The 21,937-nt window shown below is 37.7% G+C and overlaps 1 protein-coding gene across 1 annotated transcript in view; it reads right to left on the minus strand.

Moving 5' to 3' along the window:
* gli3 (GLI family zinc finger 3) overlaps window positions 1-21,937 on the minus strand; it is a 229,328-nt gene that overhangs the window by 84,740 nt on the left and 122,651 nt on the right. The window contains exon 4 of the mRNA XM_079862906.1: window positions 16,365-16,470. Within this exon, the coding sequence (XP_079719032.1) occupies window positions 16,365-16,470 (106 nt within the window). The remainder of the gene's footprint in view (window positions 1-16,364; window positions 16,471-21,937) is intronic.

A 21,937-nucleotide genomic window follows, 5' to 3' on the forward strand; every position in this document is an offset into this window, starting at 1 on the left:
CAATATTTTTCAGATGATAGTATGCTGATTTAGTTATTGCTTTGACATGACTACTGAAACTAAGGTCTGACTCTAGGGACACACCGAGATTCCTTACTTGATTTTTAGTTGTTTGACCCCTAGAGTGAAGGTATGCATTCACCTTGAGAACTTCATCTTTGTTTCCAAACGCAATGACTTCAGTTTTGTCTTTGTTTAACTGAAGAAAGTTTTGACACATCCAACTGTTGACTTCATCAATGCATTGGCACAGGGAGTCAATGGGGCTGTAATCGTTAGGCGATAGGGCTAAGTAGAGCTGTGTGTCGTCTGCATAGCTGTGGTAAGCAATTTGGTTCTTTCTCATTATTTGGCTCATTGGGAGCATATACAGGTTGAACAGGAGTGGTGCAAGAATTGAGCCTTGAGGTACTCCGCATGTCATGGATGTCCACTCAGACTTATGGTCACCTATACTCACATAATAACCTCTCCCATCTAAGTATGACCTGAACCATTTTAGGACTATCCCAGAAAGCCCCACCCAGTTTTCCAGCCTGTCAAGAAGTATGTTATGATCAACAGTGTCAAATGCAGCACTGAGGTCGAGTAGTACCAGCACTGATAATTTGCCTGAATCAGTATTTAAGCGAATATCGTTTATTATCTTTATGAGCGCTGTCTCTGTGCTGTGGTGCGGTCGGAAACCAGATTGAAAATTGTCAAAGTATCCATTCAAGCTCAAGAATTTGTTCAGCTGATTGAAGACAACTTTTTCAATGATCTTGCCTATGAAAGGAAGATTTGAGATCGGTCTATAGTTGCTTAATATGGTCTTATCCAGATTGCTCTTTTTCAGGAGGGGCTTGACAACTGCAGTTTTCAGGGAGTATGGAAAACTCCCAGAGTGAAGTGAGACATTTACCACTTCTAGGAGATCTGCTTCTAAACTGTTTAACACACTTTTGAAAAATGATGTGGGAAGTGTGTCAAGAGCGCATGTTGATGTTTTAAGGTGCTGTACAGTTTCTTCCAAAATTTTACCATTCATTTCTTTGAAATCAGACATAGTAACTACTTTCTCAGGTGGTTTGATCTGTCTGACCTCAGTGCAACTCAAGGATGTGCTGATCACCTTTCTGATATTACTGATTTTGCTGTTCCAAATCTTTACGACATTCTTTATTTTCTACTGCAGAACACAAAAGAAAATAGTTTAAAGAATGTTGGTAACCAAACTGTTTTGGTGACCATTGACTTTCATTGTATGGACAAAAAAGAAAAGAAAAAAAAAGAAGAAAAAAAATCATGTTCAGAAGAAAGAATAGTAATAGTAAACAACATTTTTGGAAAAATGTACTCATCCTTTAATATTTACTGTACAGTAGTGTTTTTTTTTTTTTTTTTTTTTTTTTTTGTGAATCAGAACACATTAATAATAATAGCAATAGTAAAATGAATGCTAGTATGTTATTCTGAACAACAATAGCTTACTACTTTTACTATTTCCGCTATAGTAGCAGTGTTGTTCTCAATGCAGCCAATCTTTTTCAAACAGATTTCATAGACACTCCCCTTGTCTTCCATTGGTTGGACAAAAAGATACTCCTGCTCCGAACACATGCCATTGTTTTAATATCTTCAGTTTTCAAGGAAAACAACCTACAAATGACTACATATTAAGTTGAAGGAGAAAGCATTTTTGCATCAAATAAATACATACTTCAAATAAAAAACATCTAACTTGCAATTATTTATGGCAAAAAAACATAAGATGGCAAAATAGATTCTGCGCACCCAAGCTCTAAGTTTTATTCCTTATTGGTTGCAGACAAGAAACCATGGTGTTTACCAGATCATGTCCTTGTGAATTTCTGACACCCCGTTTGAACTTGCTCATGCTTGAGCATCAATGGCATTGCACAAATCTCTGATAATGACAAAAAGAACAACTAAGCTGTAACCAAGCCTGGAGAGGATGATTTTTATGGGAGGTGAGAGGATTTCTGAACAAAAGGGGAGGAATAGTGTCCTCCCTTATTTGTGAATTTATGTTCTTTTCACACCCACAGTCAATGAGAGACAGAGGAGAGGTTGAGATGAAAGGGATGAGAGGGGGAACGGGGTGGAGATAAATGTTCAACTTAATGAACAGCGCCTCCCTTTAGGACCACCAGGGACCGCCTCACTTTCCCCAAGAGAACCAGAAAAACTGTCCTCGTCTGAGAGAGAGAGAGAGAGAGAGAGAGAGAGAGAGAGAGAGAGAGAGAGAGAGAGAGAGAGAGAGAGAGAGAGAGAGAGAGAGAGAGAGAGAGAGAGAGAGAGAGAGAGAGAATTTGCCAGAAATACAAATGGCCAGAAAGATTAAGTACGGCTTTGTAGTTTATCTCAAATTTCCTACTAAAGGCATGTGTGAACTTTTCATTTTGGGTTCATCTTGAGACAAAATACCCCTATACTGCATGTATGCCCACAGCTACCCAAATGTCCACAGCTACACACACCCATACTCGGTTTTGCTATCTTTGTGGGGACTCTCCAGGCGTAATGGTTCTTATACTGTACAAAACTTCATTTTTACATCAAAAACATATAATTTAGTATGTTTATTAACCCATTTCCCTCGTGGGGACCGCTGGCTGGTGCCCACAATGTATAGGTGATCTCAGGTTTTACTATCTTTGTGGGGAAGCACACACACACACACACACACACACACACACACACACACACACACACACACACACACACACACACACACACACACACACACAGCTTACAAACCACATAAACTTTATAAATACTTCAGGATATAAATCCCTTGCAAGATTTTAAAGTTTAGATTAATATAATGTTTGCATAATCTAAAATAAATAAATGTACATGTAAATATATATTTCATTTTATAATATATTTTTTTTAAAGCTCTATTCTAATTTCTAAAGTGTGTGTGACAACCAAAACCAAGCATGTAGTGTAAACCACAATTTGCAAAGTTTATGTTCCAGTTGAACTTTAAAAGAGTTTGTTACACTATCTCTTCAGCTCTGTTTGTTTCTGTACCACAACTGTGACTAAACTGTAACTTCTATTAAGGAAATGTTTATGTTTCAGCGCTCTGCAAAGCAAAGCTCCCTGCAAGATGTTTGGAACATTTCTCTGTCATAATTAAATGCCATTTTAACCATCAGAATAAGGGCATTACAAATAACAAGTCTGTACAGGAAGTCCAAACAAAAACCGAGACATCAAAGTCAAGTGTGCTACGATGAAGCTAGCTATTTTGAAGCTAGCTGGGCTTTCAAATGTGAAACAGTAAACAAATAACCAGTTATAAAATAAACTAAAATAAAAAACAGCTGTCTTTAAAGTGTCTGCTGGATCTTGTTGTTTTAAGGGGCATATGGTGCATTAAAAAGTAATCACTACTCGAAAGTTCCAACCCTTGAGAGCAATAAAATTGTTAAAAACAGTTCAATAGTACTGCTTGAGAAGTGCATTTTGGAGACGTTTAACTTATTTACGTTATCTGTGTGAGCATACGTGGGGTTAACCTCTCACTCCAGTGCTGTCCTGCTCCTCCAGTGTGCCTCGGGCAAGAGAAAACAGAAGGCCAGAAGTGAAGTGTTGTTTTTTAACACAATGAAAAGAAAGAAAGAGAATATATCTGTTCCTTTTCTCAATGCAGCTCTCGTCTTCAGACTCGGGCAAAGAAACAGCACCAGGAGCCAAACACAAAGACAAGGTTATGCAAACCCTGGGCAGTGTCAATATGGTACAGCATGTAACCACCTTGAGGAGTTAACACAGGCGGGACAGGCACAAGGAGAGATGGTGATACTGGAGGTGAGGGAAGGATTTAGCGAGTGTAGTATGTGTGTGTTTGAGGGATTTCAGACTGTAAAATAAGATTTCAGTTGAGGACTCCATGTGGGTAGGAATAAAAATTACCACAGGATGCAGAGACAAAAAACAACAAAAAAAAAAACAAAATAAACAAATTGCTCCCAAAGCCTCTCCCATATTTTTTTTCCTATGTAAAAGGTAGGCAGGCTTTTGGTAGGGTGTGGGCCGCAATAGCCTACTTTAGTCACACCAGTAGATCCATCTTGTTCAACTAATAAAATGTCAAGAACGGTGTGTTGATATTTAATCATGAGTGAACGTTCGGGAGGGACTCAAGCTGTGTGTGTGTGTGTGTGTGTGTGTGTGTGTGTGTGTGTGTGTGTGTGTGTGTGTGTGTGTGTCACAGCAGCAGAGAACATCACATGCTATACTACAGAAGACCAGAAACACACTCTATAATAAATGTGACAAACAAACACATGTTCAGATTTAACTTTAAAAAACAAAATCAATTAAATCTCCCTTTTTTTCTATTTAACTATGAGATTTAATTGAGAACAAATGAAGACTTTAAATCACCTGCTTCTTGGATTTTTCCTCCAAAAAAAAAAAAAAAAAAAAAAAAGAGTAGATACTAATGCCTGCAATATTTTTATTTAATTTTTATTTCTCCTAAAGCATGAGAGGAAAAACATTTGAGATTCCCATGAAGAAAATTTTCATCTGGGAAGACATTTTTCTGGATATATTAACACAAAATTTCTTTGGTGTTTCTTATTAAAGCCAAAATTGTGAAAAAGAGGTCTTTTTAAACATATTACTAATTGTTTGAATATGTGATTGCATATGAGAAAGACATTTTTACAGAGAAGGAAAGTGTGATGAACGTGTTTGCATGCATCCAAATGTGATGTGGATGACCTCACAGACAGACAGTTGGTCCTACTTGAAAAGGGAGAAAAAGGTTTTGGTAATGGTTGAAAAATACAAATATACCTCATAAATAATTAATGATTTTGACAACACAAAAACATGCCCCTGTAACATCAATGGAGAAAACTTATATTTAAGTGCTATTATAAAAATATAAATAAATCAGAGAGATTAAGTGACAGGAGAAGAAATTAATTTATTCTTAGCATGTCTAGCCACCTCATTCCAGACAACCAAATGTTTTAGCAGCTCCATGTGGTAAGGTCGTAAAATACCTGGTATTACATACATTTACACAGATCTTTAAGACAGCATGCTGGCACAAGAGAGAGGGAGTCGGAGAGTGTTTGGACACAGTGAGAGTGGGATAGGTTTCTGGCTGAGAGCAGGTATAGGATTTATTGTTGTGTTCTGAAAAGCTGGTTGAACACTGTAACTGCCCCCCTGAGCGAGAGACCAGGGCCTGCTGCTCAGAAGTCCTTAATGGAAACTGCACATTTTTAGCCTACTCCCCTCCGCAGGTGCCAAACGCCACAGCACATAGATATACGATATACAGACTTCTCCACATTAACTCATCCACTAATGAAATACTGTTCACCAGAGTGCAATCAGTTATACTAACACTGGAATCTGAATGTATACATTTATTTCTATACATGATGAGAGAAGATTTAGTGCAATAGGCTCTATGCACGATCGCTTCCGCGTTTTGTCTCAGCCCGCCCAGTTACATCCGGTGCTGCGTCAGAAGCCGTTTTTGCATTAGGTGGAGATAATGGCAAATTACACTCGCTGTTTACAAGAACTTCCAGCGGTTAACGTGAATGATGTTAACAATATTGTGAGGCAGTTAACTGTCACACATATGAGTAAGAAAGAGAAGTTCTTTAAATTATAAATTTCGAGCTACATCAACAACTTTGAGGGTGAGTATTCTCTCATATCGCGCGAAATCCGACTAGCGAATCAGTTTCTAAAATCGTTGTCTCCGTTTCTGAGAAAATGAATTTTATTAAAGTGAATTGTCCTATAGAATGCGCTATGCGGAAGTAAAGACGCCGGCTGAGATCCTACCGGAAATACGCCAGCAGCGTTCGTGCATAGAGCCTATTCAGTTCTAAATTTCTGTTTATATAAAAAAAGAATGACTTCATTAAAAAATCTATTTATAATTGTCATATTCATCAGCATAATCTGTGATAAAAAACTGGATAGATTAATTCATAAATTAACTTGACAATCAGTTGTGTGTGAGCGAGTGAAAGAGTGTGTGAGAGGGGGCGTGTCTTCTCAAGCCAATTAAAAGAGGACGTGGCCCATTGAGTGACACTGAATGACTGACAGTCGCCCTCCTTAAACTGCCTGAATTTGATTACATAGATTTAGCCTGTCAAGATCTGCAGTTCTTTTTTAAAAATGCGTTCTTTACCATTCAAATTATATACCCTTGAAATATCTATAGTTGTTGGTTACTGTAGAAAAAAAGACAAGTATTTGTTAACAAAATATACATTTAAAAAAATTAATTTGAATAATAAATTAAGCAAAAATTTAGTTATTACGTTTTAGATATTACATTTTATAAAAAAGAATCACATAATAAAAAGGTGTTTAAAAATAAGAATTATATATATATATATACAGCCTTGTAAAATTGTCACACATTAACAAATCCATATGCGTCTATTCATACAAAATGAAAAGGATTCTTGGAAGATTGAAGGCCTCAGAAAACGTAGCTTCTTTCTCACACACTCTTTTTTTCTCTATCCTCTCATTTACTCATCTGTTACTTGTAAGTAATGCTTGAATAGTCCTATAATACCCACCTTTCTCATACTGGCTTAAAGCTATAAAAAAGGGGTTGGCCATGCATTTAAGTGATGAAACCAATGTATAACCAAGCAGTGAAAAAAAGATATTACATCAGTCTGCTCTCATTTCTCCTAAGGAATTTATCTCACTTCTTTCCAAATCCTTAAATTGCTTGAGAAAAAAAAGAGGGGAGATATTTTGTCCATTCTTGAGCATCTCCACAAAGTGGCATGCAACTTTCTTTGCATTTCCCCCTCTCTCTCTCTCACTCTCCCTTTCTTCTCTCGTGAAAATTGAAGAGGCTTAATGTCAAATACGGCTAAAGCCAGCCTTTCCATATCATACCATGCAGTGTGAAAATTACTAGGGCGATGATAAGACGGCTAGATAGCAGAAGAGAAGAGAGAGGAGAAAAAAGAGGGAGGCCGACAGAGAAAGGAGGTAAAAGACGACAGAAGGGAAGTGACTCCACTCAATTATACTGCAAAATTGGTATGAGTGAATATTTTTCATTCAGGTGACTGATGATATCTACTGAGCAGCAATGCAGATAAATAAAGGAGCTTTCTGTCAAGTATAAACATCATTAATCATGAGGCCAGCCACAGCCTGACCGCCTGTCCTCACACCGCAGCACAGGAGCGAGGAATTAAACAGAAAATGAGGGGGTCGGAGTATAAGAGAGGAGAAAGCTAAGCTTTTAAATCTGGAAAGGGGAGGCATGAAGGGGACCATTCTTTAGACTTAGTCTTCATGTTGGGGGATATTAGACATTCTAATGTCATACTCAAGATTACAGCACTTTATGGACTTTCTTTTCCACTATTTGAAAATTATGGAATTTTACAGGATTCTAATTTACTGCGCAAGATTATCAGGAATAACTATTATATTTTATACAACATTTACTATTACCCTGATTTAAAAAAAAAAGAAGATACCACATTAAATAAGGCCAAATGCCCTGGAGAATCTCTAATATAATGGTTCAAATATAATTACAGTTTAAAATAACTGTTTTTTAATTTAATTTATTTGAAAATGTACTTTATTCATGTGATGGCAAAGATTAATTATTTTACTTCCATCTTCAGTGTCACATGGTCTTTTAGAAATCATTCCAAAACATTGATTTGGTGCTCAAGAAACATTTCTCATTATTATTTTGAAACAATTGTTTTGCTTAATATTTTTTCAGGATTCTTTGATGAATAGAAAATTTTAAAATAACAAAATTGATTTGAAATGGAAATCTTTTGTATTAATGCTAAAGCGGCAAGCCTTTACTGTTTTTATATCAATTTTATGCAACCATAGCTGAAAAGAAGTAATTTCAACTATTAAAAAATATAATGACTCTTTTGAATACTCACCCTTAAAATCAGCCTTGTAAATGTATATTTATATTTATAAAAACATAGAGAGTATATGAAGAAAGAGAGAGTGCATACATGGTTGCGTCTGCAGGGGGCTGTTGAGATAAAAGACTGTTCTTTATGCTAAACACAGCGTTGCCACTCAGATTGGGCAGCCTGACAACAGTTTATGTAAATATCACAATTCAAAGCACTCGTCTCACACATACACACAAACAGTGCAAGCATGCACCAAAATTTAATGCTGTGTTTTGCTTTCTAAAATAAGCTTGAGATGGGCAGCAGTATTATCACAATCAACACAAATGGTCATCTTATTTTGTTATTTTGCTTAACTTGCATTACTTTGAAAACCCACTAACAAACAATGTATTCAGCCAACTGCAAAAATCTGGGTTACCACTCTTAAAGTGACAGAAAAATAGCGAGGGGAGAGTGCAAATATTACAGCCTATGCATAAACATTCCTCTTTACTGCACATCATCTGAGCCACTCTGAAAACAAAGAAAACAGGAAGAAATCTCTTGCTTTGGCCTATTTGAAATGTAGTTGAAAAACATGAGACAACAGCCTGAACATTTTACTTTTGCCCACAAAAACACATTCCAGCACAGCGGTCATCAAATTTGCCCAGTTAAATCTCACTGGCTACCTGAGGAAAGACTGAAATGACTGCAGCTATTAATTTGACCCCAATTAGTGACTGTAAATGAACAGTTAAAGGAACACTACGTAGCTTTTCAACCTTCATAATATATTTCCAAGACCCTTGTGATGGTACATCGACTTACAATAGGTTGAATGACACGTCTGCCATAGCCTGACGGGGTCTGTATCACTTTTACTGGCACTATGTAACTTCAGGGTTCGGGTAGTAACCCGAGCACAAAAAGAACTACAAAATTCGACTGCTTTACGGCATACGTCACTTCCCCCACCACTTCCTCAAATTTGGATGTGAGAGGCCAACCAGCATTTGTTTTCGGCTTCGTGCATATGTTTTTGTCATGGGGGCTGTTTACACCTGGCCACTTCATGCGTTTTCTCAAATCGGATAGCTATCCGATCGTGAAAAGACCAGGTGTAAATGCCCTCCGAAACGCATTCAAGACGGATTTGAATCCGATCGCTCAAACCACTTCAGGAGGAGGTCTGAGACGCATTCCAGACGAAACTGGACAAGTGTAAATGCATCTGGTTGTTGAAACCACATATGTAAATTGTACTCCTCCCAAAAATGCTAAAAAAAATAAATAAAAAAACGTGTGAGAGCGTGTTATAGGCTATATGTTATAGCCAGATATGACGACGCTACTGGAACACGCATCACTGCAGATGAGCAGCTGAGCATCTATTCATTAAGCCAATGTGCAAACTATCACAAATCAAAGTGAAAGTAAGTCGCAGACGCTTAACACACAATCATCATCATTAAAAGTAAAGAAATGAAATGATCTTACCAGGGCTGTTGCCACTCTCTCTTATTGCAGTCTTTGATTTTGAAATTTTAGCTGATGATCAATAAAATGCAGTTCATATCTGTTGCTTTCGGTGACGTGCACTCCATTAAATCTGCATATAGCGTGGGAATTGAAGATCGGATTTAAATCCGTTTCGCAAAAACACATTTATGTGACCAGGTGTAAATGGAATCCTTTTGATAAATCAGATAGCTATCCGATCTGAGAAAACGCATGAAGTGGCCAGTAAATAAATCTCTTATTTGTAAACTTGTTTGCATACAGTATATGTTGTATGTTGTTGCGCTTGCTTGTAGTATGTCAATTTTTACATGCTGTTCATTCATCCATTGCTGATAATTAGACCAGTCCAATAATTTCCACATATGTCTAGCTAGCTTTCGATTATCAGAGCTGTTAACAGACTTGCTAACAAACACTTGTTTCTCTTACGTGTTTTTTGCGTTATGTTTTATTGCCTAGCTTGCCTCACGAACTAGTTTGCCAGCTGAACTCAGGTGTTGTGAGGTGTATTTATCACGTAGTCCTGAGGGATATCAGACGACGCTGTTGACGTTGATTCTTGCGATTATCATGAGAACAGTTTTCAATATCTCACATAATTATCAGGACATAAATAAGCCTAATGTAGAGGTTGTAAATAGTGTAAACGAGCACAATTTGCAAACTATTATGATAAATTGCAATAATCATGTCTTCGGAGTCTATCTGTGCCTGTTCCATGCCCGACGCAGGTACCGGTGTACAGGGTGGGGGGTGGAGGGGTATTTACGACAGTGCAAGTATTCCACAGCGACTCTAGGGGTCGCTGTTTGACAAAAACACAATTTCTACACAGTGTGCCTTTAAGGTCCTTGTAATTTCCCATAATTGCTTGATATTAGGCTGAATTAATTGATTATTGATTGAAGAGAACACAAAGGGCAGACTATGGATAACGAAATTATGCACTTTAACACATTTGAGGAGTTTTGATTCACCAAGCACATCTTTTTTTTTTTTTTATCTGAAAGCCATTTTTTCCTTTACTACAGTTCTTCTAAGCAGCTGTGTTGCTGAGCCAAGCCAGTGAGTCTATTATGGAGTGTGTCTGGTAATGTGTGTAATTTTATTGCTTGCTCCGAGCACAAGAGGTTCTAACTCTTGAGTAAACTCTGGTGTTGGGCAATTGACTTGCGACGAATGCCTCCGTTTGTCTAAAGCAGTCACCAAGGAGACCGAAGCCTGTCACTCGGGCTTTGTGAGTGTGTGTGAGTGTCTTTTGTTTGGCTGAGAAAGTAACACTCAAGCAAAAGAGAAACTGAGTCAGTGAGTGAACGCTTACTATTAAGCACCAGACATAATGAGCAAGTCAGCAAGATGCATTTACAAACAGACACCCTGCAGAGTGTCTATTTAGCATTTATCGTATTTGTTTAAGGAAAAGTGATCTGTTTAACCTGGGATGAATAGAGCCAAGCTGTTCGCAGGTCAGGGCTGCCAAAAGGTCAGGAGAGTCATGTGATTCAATGATTACAATTATTTTTTAATTTATAAATTGTTCCAAAAAGGAGAATAATTTTTTTAATTATTATTTAACAAAATATTTTCTTTAGTCATTTCAATATAATTTCTATATTTTTACTGCTATAGTTTTGCAAAAACAAAGATTCAGAGATGTGGCCTGGTGAGTAGTTCATGTGGTCTGATAAATTGAATAAAACAAAACTACTCAACACATACAGTACCACTCCGTTGGTGCTTTGGCACAATGGCTGACTTCCTGTATGAATGTCTGACTTCCTGTGTAAGTCAAATAAAACAAACAGCCACATTAGTCGACACAACCCCCGCCATTTAATATTGAATACCACACCGGTGCCCTCTCCCATATGAATTCATAACCCACACGATTATCCTCTGCAGTAATTGCGCTTTTCCATGGCCTAATAAGACTGCCGCAGGAGAGAGGGAGAAAACACAAAGGACAGTTAATTTGTGATTTCCTCTGCTCATTCGGAGGCAAATTAAGTGTCAAACTGCTAATATGAAGCATATTTCATTTTATGAGCTTTTAATTTAATTCCGTCCCCTCATATCACAGCCATTAGTGTCGTTTAGCGAGCTACGCTAGCAGCTTCCACTCAGAGCAAAGAGGGCAATAAATAAACATGTTTCAATTAAAGTCTTCTCAAATAATAGGACAGGACTGACTAACTCTGCCTCGTCAACCAGCAAATCAGCACTGTTTGTGGGAAATGAGATGGTCATTACCACTGTGTTTTTCTTTCTTTCTTTCCCTTGTTTTTTTTGTTTTTTTTTTGTCATAGATGCCCACTCACAGCTGAGAAAGGCTGTGTAGATTGATAGCACTGCCGCGAGGTGAAAGCTACTGTAATTACGAGCTGTAATGAGGAGCTGCATGGGAAAGTACTGCAATAATATCCCGGCTGATCCTAGGCATATATTTAAGAGTGCTAATAACGATTAATTCTGTTCACCAAGGAGAACTTGTCTTAAACAATTTAATTTTTCTTTTTTTAACATCCACTCCAGCGTCTATGTCACTGCCTTACACAAACAAACGCTCTGTGCACTTTCTGTTCACTTACAGGTGTAACAAAACAGCCAAACATATTTGATGACACTATCAAAAGTTACTTACAGCATCTTCAATTACTACAAAAAATAAGATAACACTTTATTTCAATAGTCCACTTTAGACATTCTACTAACTATAATTAACTTTGCAGCTAACTGTCATTAGAGGATTAGTAGACTGTCTGCTTAATATCTGCTAACACTATATTTTGTTGGTCCCCCAACAGACTTTCTACTTACTATAAGTAACTTGGCAACTACAAGTCAACTTGTTCTCCTAACCCGAACCCTAACACCTAACCATAAACTAACAGTCTACTGACAGTCTATTACAGCCTACTAATATTCTAATGAGAGTTAGTTGACATGTAGTTGAAAAGTTACTTATAGTTAGTAGAATGTCTAAAGTGGACTATCGAAATAATGTGTTTTAATGTAAAAAAAAAAAAAAAAAAAAAAAAAAACAGATTCACAGAAATGTGCAGTTTAAAATTTTGAGGTTGGTAAAATATAAAAATATAAAGTCTTACTGACCCCCAAAAAAGTCTTACTGACCCCAAACTTTTGAACGGTAGTGTACTTACAATGGAATTAAAGCAACTGTTTTTAATTGCCCCATAGTCTTCCATTGTAGGTATTTTTAACTGTCAAACCCTATTTCTTGATGCATTTGTCTGTCTCTTCTCTTATTGTGTGATGAAGTTTGGATTTGAAAATGTCAGAAAACATGCTGCATTGCCAGGAGACATCTGACATGTTTTCATTTTGCAGGAGTGAAATACGATTTTGCCCACCTTTACAGCTTCTGGGCTGTTAATGGTAATCAATACAATGAATTGATGGATAAATGCTTAAGATGGTCATTTCAAAATGACAGCAATTTTTTATTTTTCCAAAATCAAATTTAGGTCTTATTACATTTGATCAACATTAAATCAGATTCCCATAAGGACTACAAACCCTACTTATTTAATTCACATAAAGAAGATTAAACAATACTGTTTAAAAGTTTAAAACTCATTACTCATTCAAAATTTATTTATTTTTATTCAAATTCATTTTATTCAGCAAGGATGCATTAAATTGAGCTTTTTTGCTGTTCACATTAGCTAATTCTGATCAGATTTGGATATGCACAAAAATCGTATTTGATCTGACATTATACACTAAATGTGTTACTTTACATTTGCATTACTTTTTCTCACCTGGGCTGGGCTTTTTTTTTTTTTTTTTTTAACAAAATAACAAAAGTTCTATTTTTGGGAAAATGTAAAGGGCATTTCACAGCAAAATTGAAATGAATAAGCCTTAAGCTGAATGAAAGGCAAATTCACACCTGTATAGCGAGCGCAGCTCAAACAAACGGAACTGCCATGCTGGACTGCAGAAGAATAGGACACAGGAGAAGAATGTTCACCACTCTTCCTTCAGCAATAAATAAATAAATAAACACAAATGTGATGTTTATCTAAAGTGATTTTTGCTTATTGGTATGGTTGAATTGGATCATCAAAGGTCAGCAGCAAAGACATTAGTTAATAAACTGAGATTAAATATATAAAGTACATTTGTATTTTTAACATATTAAATTATTGGAGTCAAGTCAATTCAAGTTTTATTTATAGAGCACAAGTTTAACACAACCGTAGTTGATCCAAATTGCTTTACAATACAATAAAATAAATCAATAAAAAAAAAAAAAACGAAATTGATATAAAAATCAAGTATCAAAAATAATTCAATGTATATACATACATAACGTAGAACACCAACTAATTTAAAATACATAGACAACATCGCTCGAACGCAAGAGAGTAAAAATAGGTCTTTAAACTGGATTTTAGGTTAGCATAATATTCTGAGTTTGCACTTCTCAGTTTTTATTCAAGTAGAGGAATACTGAATCTGCATTATTTGAAAAAGTAATGGTAAATTTAAAAGTAATTCATTACATTATTCATTACAATACATTACTCGTTGCATAAAAAAAGTAATCTGATTAGTTACGTAACTCATGGTACTCATAATGCGATACCCCCAACACTGCTTACCATCGGTTTACTGTCAGTTTAAATAAAAGTTCTTGCCGTGTCACTAAACTATATTAATGGGAGTGGACACTGTTATCGCTCTTTGTCATATTCAAAGATTCAAAGTAAAGTGATTTGTGGGACGGCTCACACTTTGTTAAGTACGTACATAAAAGTATGTCTGTCTACTGCAAGGCAATTGTAGCAAGTCAGGCATGTACTGTGAATACAGCCACCCCACCTGTAATTTAATTCACCTGCTTTCCTTTTCTTCCTCTAACCCAGCCCAATTCCATGCGTCTCTCCAGCGGATGATAAACCATGGCAGATATTTGTTTGAGTCTTGTTTGAGCCTCGTGTTGCCCCATTATCTCCACATAAACTGAATGCTAAATTATATTTGTCATTTTGTTTATACTGACATTGGACATAAATCAAGCCCCTGGAGCGTGTCTCTCCCCCCTTTTCACACCTCTCTTTAGCACGCGAGTTAGAGCTAGGAGATGACATAAAAAATTCATTATTCTTAGCGGTGTAATGGGCACAAGAGAGATATGACTCTCGAGGATGGAGAAGGGGGGATATGGGGAAGGCAAAGGATGTAATGATGAACAATACAAAACGTAATATGGACCAAGTAGCTGCCCCATTCAATTTGTCCCACCATAGGGCTACGATGGTTTCGAGTGTCATGCAAAAGAGGCGGAGATAGGGAGAAAAGCGGAGACAGGCGAGGAAAAATGGATCAAAAGGCAAACACATATTGTAATTTAAAATGGGAACATGGTGTTCTGAAATGAATACAAAACAATCAGAAAATGGAAATGATGAGTAAAGAAAATGAAAAAGAAAGTTTAAAAGATTATAAATGCATACTCGCACATCTCAGAGATGTGAGGATGAGAGCAGGGGAAACTGCTGTGGGAATCCCCTGTATAGAGAACTATACAGAACCCGTAAGGGAACACAAACATGCACACACAAACATGCACACTTACATAGACTTTGATTCTATATAAAAACTAAAATTCTGAATATCTGAAATTGAAATTTCTCTGTCAATACAAAACACACACACAAAAAAAATATATTCCAACTTTCTCTGTCTCAATTGTGACTTCATTCAGTATCTCACAAAGTGACTTTTCATCTTGAAGAAGGTAACATCTTCATATGAGTTTTTACACGGTGTACAATAGCAACACATTTTTTGCTCATTTGGGGTTGAAGTGGGGTATTGTTGTGCTACATGTGACAGCTTGCAGAACAGCTGTGAGAGAGAGGAGTTTGTTACATCTTCTCTGACGGGGCCTGATGAGCAGTTTTAGAGGAATCATGCACTAACAGGCTCTCATGTCTGTCTCTGTGTCTGATGCACTCATTAGCATGTCTCTTGTCAATGTGTTCACCTAGTCTTTGATCTCTGACACAGAACCACGGATCATCTGAGAGGATCACATCCCATGGAAACAGCTAATGCACCGTGTACTGCAATACCGTGTACTGCAATACCGCTAGACCAGACATGGACACCCCTTCTTATGACACATCTGCCAAGATGAGAACTGATGACATTATACAGATAATAAAATAAAACTAACAAGTCATAATCTATATTAAAATCGAATCGAAAACGTGAAGAAACTCCGTTCTTGTTTAGAATGAAAGTCATGATACATTTAAGGCATATTAAGGCAACACTACAGGTGAATTGGGTAAACATTTTAACAGACACTTTATTTTACCCAGCTGATTAATCATATTACATTAAGATAAATGTTTTGTATTACAGTTTTTCTGAAATGTTATGTTTAAATATGCAAATTACTCATTATCTAATTTAATATGCACTAATTTGCATACATTTCCAGCACAGAAATCTGAACATTGGATAATGTCAGGTTAAAAATTCCTGTTTCATTTTTATAACATATTACAGTTAAAGGTTTTTACAGAAGAGATTTTGGATATCTCTTTTTATCACTCAAAAGAGATAAAAAAATACTGTCAAGTTAGGTGTACTGTATGTAACTCATTTAGGGAGGCTCATTTTGAGAAAACATGCTTTACAAACGTATTGTACTGTAATTGAAATTATACAGTATAATAAAATAAAACACTTTTAATGTGTATTTTGAATGTGTTCTTGCCAGTAGCCTGAACGACAAGTTATGGAAGCAAAATAGCCCAAAATCTCTAAATTGAACAGTGCCTGTAGTGTCTTACATTAAAATTAAATAAAAGGCTAAATACATTAATGGGGGCATTAAATATTGGAATGGACATAAATAAAGTTGTGAGAGTTTGTGTGTTTACTCACACATGTAGCGGTGGTACTGGCGAGGGTTCATAAATGTATCGGCCTTGTGCGTGTCTATCATCGATTGGTACCGGATGATGAAAAGCAGGAAAGAACTGGGGTGCAGCTGTAAAAAGAAAAAGAAAGATTATTAAAAATGAATTGCAATTAAATGTTTAACCAAAAGAACCATGTTACACAGTAATTTGTTTCATAAGGGTGCTTTCACAGATTTGTTTTTTGCAAACAAACATAAAGCTATATAAGTACACTAACACCTAAAAAATACACAAATCTGTGTGCAGCATCATCATAAAAACACACAGTTGCTTCAAGGCTAATCAGCAACAACAACCTTTTGTGATAAAATATCCTGTATAGTATGTCCCACACGTGCTTGTGTTTGCATACTGCAGTGTTGGATTGCGTGCTCCGCTATATTTCAACAAGCTTAAAAAAATGATTCGTCACAACAGTCAGAGAGAAATGGGAAGACTTCCAGAGATAAAACATTAAAACACTGGGATAAAATCTGATCACAAACACAATCTATATTTAGACCTGATAGAGGAGCCTTAAAGTATAATCAGCATTACCCATCAGCATGAAAATCTTTCAAAGCAACTCAACAACTCGACTCGACTTTCATCACATAAATGGTGACTTTAAAAAATCTGAAGTAGTTCAACCCCTATTTTGAATCACTTTGAGTTTAAAAGTGCTCCACTGTTTTAGGTTAACTGGAACGCATTCTGTGTGGAACTGGTGTCCTCAGCACGTGCAAACATAACAATTATTTTGGGTAATGTGACAAAGTGTGACATGTCAGTGAGACCATGGTATCTATGTCACGGAATCCCCAGATTCTAATTGTCTTAAGGAAGATGCACAGGCATGCCTAAAGTGTGGCAAAGTGACGCAGCGTCTTGTTGACTTCTCAGGGAATGTTCTCTTTCGAGGGAACTCAACGCTGTATCATGGCATTGACACTATGGAAACATCAATACAAGCACTGCTACACTGAGGAAGAATGCCTGCCCAACAAAGCTGTGTAACAGAAACCACAGAAAGCTTGCTAGGACTCCCCAGAGCAGAGCTATCGGAGGAAAGGCATGCAGACAAAGCCTCAGCCACATATGTACCATGGCATCCAGCCCCAATGGAGCTGGAGGAGTGAGGGCAAACCAGAGGGGATAGTGGGTCGACACCTTGGAGGTGAACAAGTCCACTTCTGCTTGGCCGTACCTCTACCATATGGTCTCCACCACCTGTGGGTGGAGTCGCCATTCCCGGGGCCTCAGTCCCTGCCTCAACAAGATATCTGCTTTCACATTTGCATGCCACAGAATCTAAACTGCCCTCAGGGAGAGCAGTTTGGTTTCTGCCCAGAGCAGGATCTGCTGCCCCTGCCTAAATAGGGGGTGTGAATGCAGCCAGCACTGGTGATTGATGTAAGAGACCACTGTAGTGTTGTCCATGCAGACCAACACATGGTAGCCTTACAGTTGTGAGAGGAAGTGTTTCAGTGCTGGAAACACTGCCCTCATTTTCAGACAGTTTATGTGCCATGAAAGATGAGTGTCCTTGAAAATGAGGGTCCTTGATTAGTTGCTTGAAAGCTGCCTGTAACACGGTATGTTGTTATGGGAAGGAGGAGGTGGGAACCGGAAGAGATCGCAGAGCGAGCTTCTGAATTCAAACTGGGACCCTCCAACAGGGCCTTAGAGAGGGGGAAAGATGGGGGAATACTAACTGGACCTGTGATCCCCATGATTAAAGCCACCACCCCACCTCGGCAGCCGCAGAACCTGAACCAGGGGGCACAGACTTTTGACTTTCCACCCTCCAATCTGGGAACTGAGATTTTGTATTGTGCTCAAAGTGCATGCAATAAGCCCCTTCGAGTGCTTTATCGCACATGCTCCTCTCCTAAATAAAATACACACGTGTGAGTCGTCCCCCTAATATAGCTGGGACATGGTGACACACATCTCCTATACTGTTTGCCTGCCATTTTTGTTGCTCTAACTACCATGTGAGACAAACGAGATACAAAATATGACAAAATATACACACACGGTACATACATGAGGCTTCCTGAAGTCAAAGAACCTGGGGATTCCGTGATGTAGATGGTCTCATTGACGAGTCACACTACGTCACCAGACCTCATGTTGGCCAATAGAATTGCCGTGCTTGCACACATGCTTCAGGCACCGGTTCCGCAGGAGGCGTTCTTAGAGTCAATGCAGCACCATAATGCAGTTTTGAGTTCCCTTGGAAGGGAACCAAGAAGCTTTAAAAACTACTACAAACCCTACAACCTCCAGCACGAGTTGCAATGACACACAGACTGTGACACAGTGCAGCAGGAATCACAGTTCACTGATCACGTGACGATGGCGGAGGATTCGTTGCGCAACAGAGCGTCTGATAAATGTCTTAGGGGTGTCTTCACCCTCCTGCGTCGTCACCGATCCACGTGTTTTATACGTCGAAAAAGGTAAGCAAGCAAGCAGCTGAAGTAAGTTAATGAGTTAAGCACTATTTGGATGGTAATTGTTTCTCGTGGAGTCATAAGGTATTTTCAATATTTATAGGGGCTATATAGTCGGTGATTTTATTGCAGTCTGAATCCAGAATGTCAGTGTTTTTTCTCCCACCACCCACCCGCATAAAAATCCCAGGCCGAATTACTGTTTTTTGACGAACATCAAGGTCCAATATCCAAGGTACATGGGCATTTTTTGCCCCGATGAGTTTTTGTCTTATTGTAATATTACATAATATAAAATAAATATATCACACAAGTAAAAGCGCAGTTTTCCCCAAATATCAGCACAATTGCTAATGTGATATGTTATGCAACAATAAATGAGTTGACCAATAAGGTAACATTGAGAGTTACGTTTTGTTTATCGTCATTTCGCCGATGAAAATTCCAAAATGCAACCACAGCAGAAACAATCTCTAAAACTGATAGTGGTGATTCGTTACTGAATAATCCGCGTTTTGAATGAATGGGTTCATTTAATGATTCATTGACTCCTCGTTTGCTTCGTCGTTGAATCAAACAGCCGTTTGAACAAATCGGTTGAATGAATGACTCGTTTATTAAGACAGTGACTTGCCGCCACCTACTGTTAGTTTTAGTTTCATAATTAAAGTACCCTTTAATTAAAAATTAGAAATAATTTTATATTTAAATATTAAATAAAATAGCAATCATAGCATTTATGTAATTGTAAATGCAGTGTAAATGTATTCATAATTTTTTACAGATATCCACATGAGAAACAATTACCATCTGAATAGGACTTTAAAAAGCAAATGTTTTATTAATGCTTACTTTGTCCCTTTAGATAAAATGAGAGAAATAGCCATAAATGCACTTATGGAAGGGGAGGGGGTAAAAATGTTTTATCAATAAAATGTTCCCAAAATGAACCAAGAAATGATGTGTAGTAATTTTTAGCATGATGTTCCATCAAAATCTGTGCAGTAGAGGGTTAATGTGTTAAATAGTCTGGACTATTTAGTGTGCAAAAATAATAATAATAAATAATGATAAAGAAAAACATTAATTAAATACATTGATTAATAACAATAAAAAAAATTTTTTATTGCAGTAGAAGACTGTGGCGTGGCAATCAGATGAAAGGGGGCCCTTGGTGTTGCTATAGCCCCAGGGCCCAAAGTCCTCTTAATCCGGGCCTGCACGCGCTACACGGATGTGTATAATGTTGTTCTCACGTCTTGCATCTTTTGCAGCGTCTCGCGCATGACACATCATTCTAAAAACACGGCTCAAGTTAAAATCAGTTAAACTTTAAAAAAACGCATCTCGGGACCTTGCGTTTTTTCCCCATTCCACTGCCAGAGCCTCGCGTTTTACAAAACAAAAACACGTTAGGTGTGAATGGCCCCTTATCTTGCAGAATGTGTGCTCATCACCGCCACTATGGAGTACACGCGATCACGAATCGTAAACTATGAGCTCCCTGATGCCCGCAAATTAGATATCTGATATCTCCCAATATCAAACCTATCTCTGGACTGTGTAGTTGTGGCTCTGGTCTCTGTTTTGGTCTTTGTTTTGGTCTCTGTTTGCACTTTGAATCCTGAGATAGTACTTTGATTATGGTTGCACTTGCTGTTTGCACCAATAAGACTAAGAATTTTATTTTATTTTATTTGTTATTTATACTGTTTTTATTTCTATTCAATTTGTGGAAAGGAGTTCAGTTAGGAGGACACACCTAGCCTCAATCAGAAGTTCTGGAAGCTCATAATTCATTCAGGGGACGTGTTTTTAGCTTGTAAACATCTGCCTTCCTTGTGCCAAGGTGTTTAAGGGCTGTGCCCAGGGACCAATGGGCATCTGGGCCTAATGCTGCACCATGCCACGAGCTCCTCGCATTTGTAAAGCCCTGCTTTACCTCATACCTCACCTTACATTAGGGGCTGTTAATGTATCATAGTCAAGTCAAGTCAAGTCACCTTCATTTATATAGCGCTTTTAACAGTATGGATTGTTTCAAAGCAGCTTTAAAGTGATAATAGGAAATTACCGTAACAGATTGTTTAGGTTTTACAACAGCTCTAGGATAAAGTTATTGTGCAGCTAAAGTTAGTTTTGATTGATTGATTCACTTCCGTTGCGAAGATTCGTTGCGAAAGTTATTAACTTAGCGGCCGATAACACAACACTGTTCTAACAGGAAAACCCTTAAAGTGCTCCGGCCGCCCATCCGCACAAAACAGTGCCTGGTGTCTCGAGAACGCACTCCCTGAAATAGGTTCGAAGGTGCAAGTGATTATCCGTTATCTCTGCGCAAACCTCAAAAACGTGAACCGGCGAAAACGCAGATGTCGCGCACATGCGTAACCTCGGATAAACAAAGAGACTAATATTAGCGTAGACGGCATCCTTCTTATAATGTAACAAGTACATCAGGATTTATGGGGAGTGTTCCCACTTCTGGCTGACCTAATCTATGCAGCCTAACATTGAATTATAGAAGTCTATAATGTGATATGTGTATGCTAGGCCAAAGAGATGTGTTTTTAGTCTAGATTTGAACTGACAGAGTGTGTCTGCTTCCCGGACAATGTTAGGAAGATTGTTCCAAAGTTTTGGTGCTAAATAGGAAAAGGATCTACCGCCAGCAGTCGATTTTGATATTCTAAGTATTATCAACTGGCCGGAATTTTGAGATCGCAATAGACGTGAAGGACTATAATGCGTTAAGAGCTCGCTCAAGTACTGGGGAGCTAAACCATTCAATGCTTTGTTAGTAATCAGCAAAATTTTAAAATTTGTTTAATATGGAGCCAATGCAGTGTTGACAGAACCGGGCTAATATGGTCATACTTCCTGGTTCTGCTAAGAACTGCTGCATTTTGGACCAGCTGTAGTTTGTTTATTAAGCATGCAGGGCAACCACCCATAATAGCATTACAATAATCTAGCCTTGATGTCATAAACACATGAACTAATTGTTCTGCATTTTTCATTGAGAGCATATGACGTAATTTAGATATATTTTTTATATGAAAAAATGCGGTTTTACAGATACTAGACAAGTGACTTT

Source organism: Squalius cephalus (genome assembly GCF_949319135.1).
Source record: "Squalius cephalus genome assembly, chromosome: 25".
Classification (NCBI taxonomy): domain Eukaryota; kingdom Metazoa; phylum Chordata; class Actinopteri; order Cypriniformes; family Leuciscidae; genus Squalius; species Squalius cephalus.